Consider the following 5913-nt stretch of genomic DNA (forward strand, 5'->3'; position numbering starts at 1 on the left):
ATAATATTATTAGTGCATTAAGTCATTAGTTTTTTTGTTTTTTAAGACATTTAAATATACAATATCATAATCATAATATTTTATTTTATTTAAAATCATTATAAAGTAATATAAATAACATATATTTATTTCAAATAATGAATTTAAATTATATAACATAATAGGAAAAAAATATAATGTTAAAAAAAATTCTATAAGCTAATTCACTTTGTTTTCTTTTTTTCTTTCTTTTTATCTTCTTTGTACTCATCATAAGTCAAGTTATTTTCAATTTTTTTAACTTTTTTTACTTTTTGCCATTTGAGAGGATTACGAGCATAAATAGGCCAAGGTGGAATTGTTAGCTAAAAATTAAAAAAAAAAAAATTAAGAAATTAAGTATCTATAGTTTTTAACTATTGTTATGTAGTTAATTCAATCATTTAAAATAATCATAATTACAACAGCAGTTAACAAAAAAAAAAAGTGATTTGACATTATGATTATTTTTTAACAATTGTTACATACAATTTTAAAGTTGAATAACTAAATACAATTAAACAGGAATGTTGTGCATCAATACTAAAACTATATTTAAATTTTTTTAAGGACAATTGTGTTTTTAGTATTTAAATGTTATAATTATATTATATTAATATGTATAATTAATTATATATGTATACTTACTAAAGCAGAAACAAAAAATCCAATTAATGTTAAACCAATTGTGATTGAAAATTGCTCTTTTACATACCCCAAAATAAATCCAACAAACTATCAAGTATAAAAAAAAATTAAATATTAAAATCTACATTATTTTTTTTAATTATATAATACTTACACCACACATAGTGATAATGGTTCTAAATAAATATTCAGCATGTTTTTGTCCCACAAAATCCTGAAAAACATATTAATAATTTAAGTATTAAATATTTTATAATTTTAATTTTAACTACAAAATATTTAAGTTGAACTCAAAAATTTAATATAGACACCTAATAAAAAGATTATTAGCATTTATAATTTCATAGTATATAAATGTAAGATCTTTGTTTAAATATGTCAAATACCTAATGAATAATTCATCACAAAACAATATTATATTTGAAAATATAATATTTATATAATAAATAAATAAATAAATTTTAGAATCTTATGTTCTTACCATATGCCATTTCCAAATTGATAAATTATCGAACATTATGAAAAACTAACAAACAAAATAATATACTTTAACTACAGGTAAATTCTTAACTATAAATAATAGTTAATAATTTAATATTTAATTTTCAAAAACTTTTAATGCAATATTTTGTTACTCTAAAATTCTAAATTTCTGTATACCAATTACAAATTTGTATACAATGTACGTTATCATATTGATGATATCATCTATCACACGTCATTAAAATATCATTCAAAGACCCTTTAGTTTATAATTGTTATTCTTTGATTTTAACTTATCAATATATTTCGCGCTTCTATCACTATCAGTGTTTATTTGTTTTGATTTATTATTATTTGTATACACTTTTGTTATTTGAAGAAATATAGTATTGTAATTTCTATTTTTTAATTTATTTTCTACAATTTTACAATTATGTATTATTAAATGTTCTCAATATTATAATTATAGTTAAATTATATTTTGGTCATGAACATTTTTATCAAACAGTAAAGAATATACATTTTTATTATGATTTAGTCTTAACTCTAAAATAATTTAAAAACGGTTTGTTATTATTTTACTTATTATATACCTTGTTAAGATTGACAATTTTTGAGTTATGAATAAAAAATTACATTTTTTCATATTTTAGTATAGTGTTATTCGGAAGTTTATTTGAAAATTAACTACCTAGTATGTATATTGTGTTTAAGACACAATTATATTAGTAAAGCATATTAATTTTTAAATATATTTTAATATTATACCAACTAGGTGATGTAACTGTAATTTTAATTTTCAACAGAAGATGGATACTAATCGCAATACAGTTGCAGCCATATTAGAAGAAGTTAGAGATGATGTGCATAGTTCAACAAGTCCTTTATCACATCAACCACGTCCTACTAGCACTAATGATGCTAATAAAATTGTTATTTATGTTCAAGACAAAAATCGTTTTGTGAAAACTGAACAAAATGACTTTTTTAATCATCATATAAATAATCATCCACCTTCAGAGAACTACAATAATTTACGTCCAATTGCTGCAAGAGTTCAAAGGGTATTTGCATCTTTGGGCACTGTTAGTCAAGGTCTACTTGCGGGAGTAGCATTAGCACAATTATTTTTAGGTGAAGCATCGCATCGATCACCATTAATATTGATGTCATTTTTCTTTTTGTCAACTATATGTATGTGCACAGTTTTGGATGTTTTTGACTTGTATAGATGTGAAAGCTTCAAACCAAAATATATTTTAGTAAGTTGAAATACTTAATATTATTTATAATTGATTTCATAATAACTAATACCAATATATTGTAAATTTTAGTTGAACTTATCATTTGCCCCACATATATTAATTAATTCTTATTTTTAAATGTTGAGGTATTAAAAGATTATTTTTTCATAAAAATAAATATAGTTAATTTTTTTTTAGTTAAAATGTTCAAAAACATTAAAACCTTAAAACTTACTGACTAATCCTTTTGCTTATAAACCGAAAATTTGGCTTTTATTATTTATATAATCCAAAAATTATTATATCCTAATATCATAATAATTTCCAATGTTTTTATCTATATTATTATTGCTAAGATAAAATTCAACATTAATGTAGATACATCAGTTGAGTTAAAGTAATAATAATCCCAATTTACCCTGAATATTAAAGATGGATATTTTCTTTAATTTTTACCAAGTTATTTGTTATTTTCATAAAAAAATTCTTTAAAACTATTGATATATGTTATAAAATTCTTGTTAAATTATAATCTGACTTCAATTTAAAATCTTAATAATCAATAAGTACTAACAACATTGTTATAAAAGTAATTTAATATAATATTTAACTATACATTTCAAAATCAATTTTAAACAATTTGTATTATTTTTTTATTTTTCAGGTATTATTCTTAAGTGTATTAACAGCTTTAGCTGCATTTGCATGTGCTACATATGATACAGCTATTATGTCTGGTAAAGTTGAAGCCAAAGTTTCTGAAACATGGCGAGCATTAAACTGCTGTCGATGTTATGGAGCAGTACTTGGATGGATTATTATTATCATAATGAAACCTAAAGATCAATTAGCAGAGTTTTTGAATACTGAATAGTTGTTGAATAAAAAAAAAAAAAAAAACAAATATTTGTATAAAATTTCACTATTTAAATTTAAGTAATATGAGCCATATTAGGAGAAACTAATGTAACAATTCATTTGTGTGAAAATCAAATTTAGTGGTTCATAATGAAAAATATACTGATTGAACCATTTACTCCTGGGGAGTTATAGTGTGGTTAATGTATTAAGCTATATAACGTATTTGATCTCTATAATTATAAGTTATACCACTTCATATTGAAATTTTAATTGAAGTGATTCTATTTTACCATTTTTTTCACTATGTTTAACAAAATAATAACTACTTAAAAAAATATATTATTAATTAATAGGTTCTCATTTAATGTTTAACTTCGAGACTTCAAATTACAGCACTACTTGAGTATAATTAATAAATTGTCTATTACATCATATTTAAAATGTCAAATTAATCTTTTATTTTATGGTATAAAACCAAATTACATTTAAATTTCATATAACAACTATAGAAATTAGTTTTATTAATATATTTATGATATTATAATAAATTTCTATAAAAAAATCTATATATAGATAGATTTATTTTAAATTGTATACACAAGTTAGTGCAAGACTACTGAAGCTATTATTTACACTAAAATTTAAAGCACCTAAAATAAATAAAATTTACTGTGTACTCTTTCTTTTTTTTTTTTTTAGATGCCAAACTATTATAACTTTTTTTTTTTGAATAAATGTATAATCAAAATCATAATCAAAATTATATTTTAAAAATTGTTATTCTATGTAATATAATAAAAATAAACTTAATGTACAAATATTTATGTGCCTTATGTATAGAGTTATTGTTTCTAAATATAAATCATATATATTATTTTTGTTTAAATTTAATAATAACTATTTAATATTTGTATTAACATTACATATTATGTACTTATTAGTAACTAGAAAAATATTGTGTTCATGATAATTTGTACTTTTCATTTTTTTATTGGACAAAAATTTATAAACAATTAATTTATTTGTTATGTAGAATCATATTCATCTCACATTTAAGTTATAAAGCATGAAATAATTTTATCTAAATATTTTATTAAAATTTAAACATGTAATTATTTATTTTGAGTAAAATTTAATTTTTAAATACTGGGTAGTTATTTTATTTTTTTAGTAAATTAAAAACTTTCAAATATAAAGTAAGATTATGATGTTTCTATACAATATAAATGTTATGTACAATTTTATATGATCTATTTTTTAATTTAATATAATGAATGTAATGAAAGTATTGCATTTCTATAAAATATAGTGGACATATTTATGATTATTTATTCTGTTATTAAAAAAACATTTTTTTAGAGTTTGTAAGTTATTTTTAGTTATTTATTTCTATAAGTAAAAATATTTCACTTGCGACTTGTACTTATTTAAAAATACAAACAAGTACAATATATTATATCATCAATGATATATAATTCACGCCAAAACTATCTAAACAGATTTAGGAATTATATTAAACCAGAAACAAAAAAAATGTTGTTTTATTTATTAAACACTTTTCAATATAATACATTATATTTTAAATTTAATTTAATTTGAAAAAAGATCCAATTTTAAATATAAGTTGTGTTCTGTCAGTACTGATTAGTGAATTTCCGAATACCATTGGTATAAAACTAATTTAACGCAGTTATAATAAAAATAATGTTTGCATGGTAAAACTCGAATTGCTACTTTACAATCGTTGTACGTACTCGTAAATTGATAAATGTAAATTTCGATGTGATATTAATAATTCGTATAATTGTTGATTATTGTTTAATAAACAATCAATTTTAGTTCGTGTGCGTATAAATTAAATAATATCGTATTCAAATTTCCCACCCAAACGTTATGCCATCGATGACATCACTGTAATATATTTTTATTTTCGTTTGCATTATAATCGATATCAGTTCAACACATTTATATAAACCGTAGAGTAAAATATAATATTACAATAATGTTAAAATTGTTATTCTTTTCATTGGAAAACATATTTTGTGCCTTTTTAAAACCGCACAGAAACGTCGGACCACAATAAGCTCGTCAATACAACAACGCATTATTATATTGTAGATGATTGTATTTCGTTATTTTGAGAAAAAATAAATTCACTCCTAGCCAACTCCGTACAGATAATATAAAAATCAATGGACAACCACCTTTCCAACAACATGAAATAAATATAAGCTAAATGCCTTGGTCGTTATTGTAGGCTAATAGACTATAGGTATAGTGTCACTATAATAATAACTATACAGATCTGTTCTAGATTTCGTCTATGATATATATTGTTATAATTGTATCTTGTATCTGTTTAATCTGCATTCTGCGGTGGAAACGCGGCCGGCGCTTCGATTTTTTCTTCCAGGAACGTCGGCAATGACGTCAACACTACTGGTAGCGGGCCAGTCGGTAAATTTCTCGGTGTGGGTGCGGCGGAGTGGCGGACAACGTCGCCCGCCCGCCGGAACAGCCGCGAAGTGAGCGAGTGGACTGCGTAGAGTCCTCTGCGGAAGCCGCACCCAATTTTTATCACTTCGTGCCGCGCGCGTATCACTACAGAATAATTTTTTTTTTTATTATTATTATTATTATTATTATTAATTCGATAAAA

The 5913-nt window shown here is 22.5% G+C and overlaps 2 protein-coding genes across 4 annotated transcripts; one reads left to right on the forward strand and one right to left on the reverse strand.

Moving 5' to 3' along the window:
* Positions 1-203: 203 nt before the first annotated feature.
* Positions 204-1183, reverse strand: LOC112598018 (signal peptidase complex subunit 1). The gene is made up of 4 exons (XM_025344322.1): positions 1148-1183; positions 821-880; positions 667-753; positions 204-344 (listed from the first exon to the last, which is right to left on the reverse strand). The coding sequence occupies exons 1-4, from the start codon at positions 1181-1183 to the stop codon at positions 204-206; spliced, it is 324 nt and encodes a 107-aa protein (XP_025200107.1).
* A 488-nt stretch (positions 1184-1671) lies between these two features.
* Positions 1672-3330, forward strand: LOC112597982. 3 transcript variants are annotated; one of them, XM_025344267.1, is made up of 3 exons: positions 1672-1714; positions 1956-2411; positions 3058-3330. In XM_025344267.1, exons 2-3 carry the CDS (start codon positions 1959-1961, stop codon positions 3265-3267), a joined length of 663 nt encoding a protein of 220 aa, XP_025200052.1. In that variant the 5' UTR covers positions 1672-1714; positions 1956-1958; the 3' UTR covers positions 3268-3330. The 3 variants fall into 3 exon arrangements, with proteins under 3 accessions (XP_025200052.1, XP_025200051.1, XP_025200050.1); XM_025344266.1 differs by lacking the exon at positions 1672-1714 and adding an exon at positions 1722-1843; XM_025344265.1 differs by lacking the exon at positions 1672-1714 and adding an exon at positions 1833-1843 and having other exon boundaries at positions 1925-2411.
* Positions 3331-5913: the final 2583 nt, after the last annotated feature.

Source organism: Melanaphis sacchari, unplaced genomic scaffold, assembly GCF_002803265.2.
Source record: "Melanaphis sacchari strain LSU unplaced genomic scaffold, SCAv2.0 Contig44_pilon_pilon, whole genome shotgun sequence".
Lineage (NCBI taxonomy): Eukaryota > Metazoa > Arthropoda > Insecta > Hemiptera > Aphididae > Melanaphis > Melanaphis sacchari.

Bases quoted from the DNA above. Each gene is read 5' to 3' on its own strand.
- LOC112598018 (XM_025344322.1), bottom strand. From the start codon at position 1,183: ATGTTCGATAATTTATCAATTTGGAAATGGCATATG. The intron at 881-1,147 runs GTAAGAACATAA...TATGTTTTTCAG, and splicing joins CAATTTGGAAATGGCATATG to GATTTTGTGGGACAAAAACA. The intron at 754-820 runs GTAAGTATTATA...TATACTTGATAG, and splicing joins CCATTATCACTATGTGTGGT to TTTGTTGGATTTATTTTGGG.
- LOC112597982 (XM_025344267.1), top strand. From the start codon at position 1,959: ATGGATACTAATCGCAATACAGTTGCAGCCATATTAGAAGAAGTTAGA. The intron at 2,412-3,057 runs GTAAGTTGAAAT...TTTATTTTTCAG, and splicing joins TCAAACCAAAATATATTTTA to GTATTATTCTTAAGTGTATT.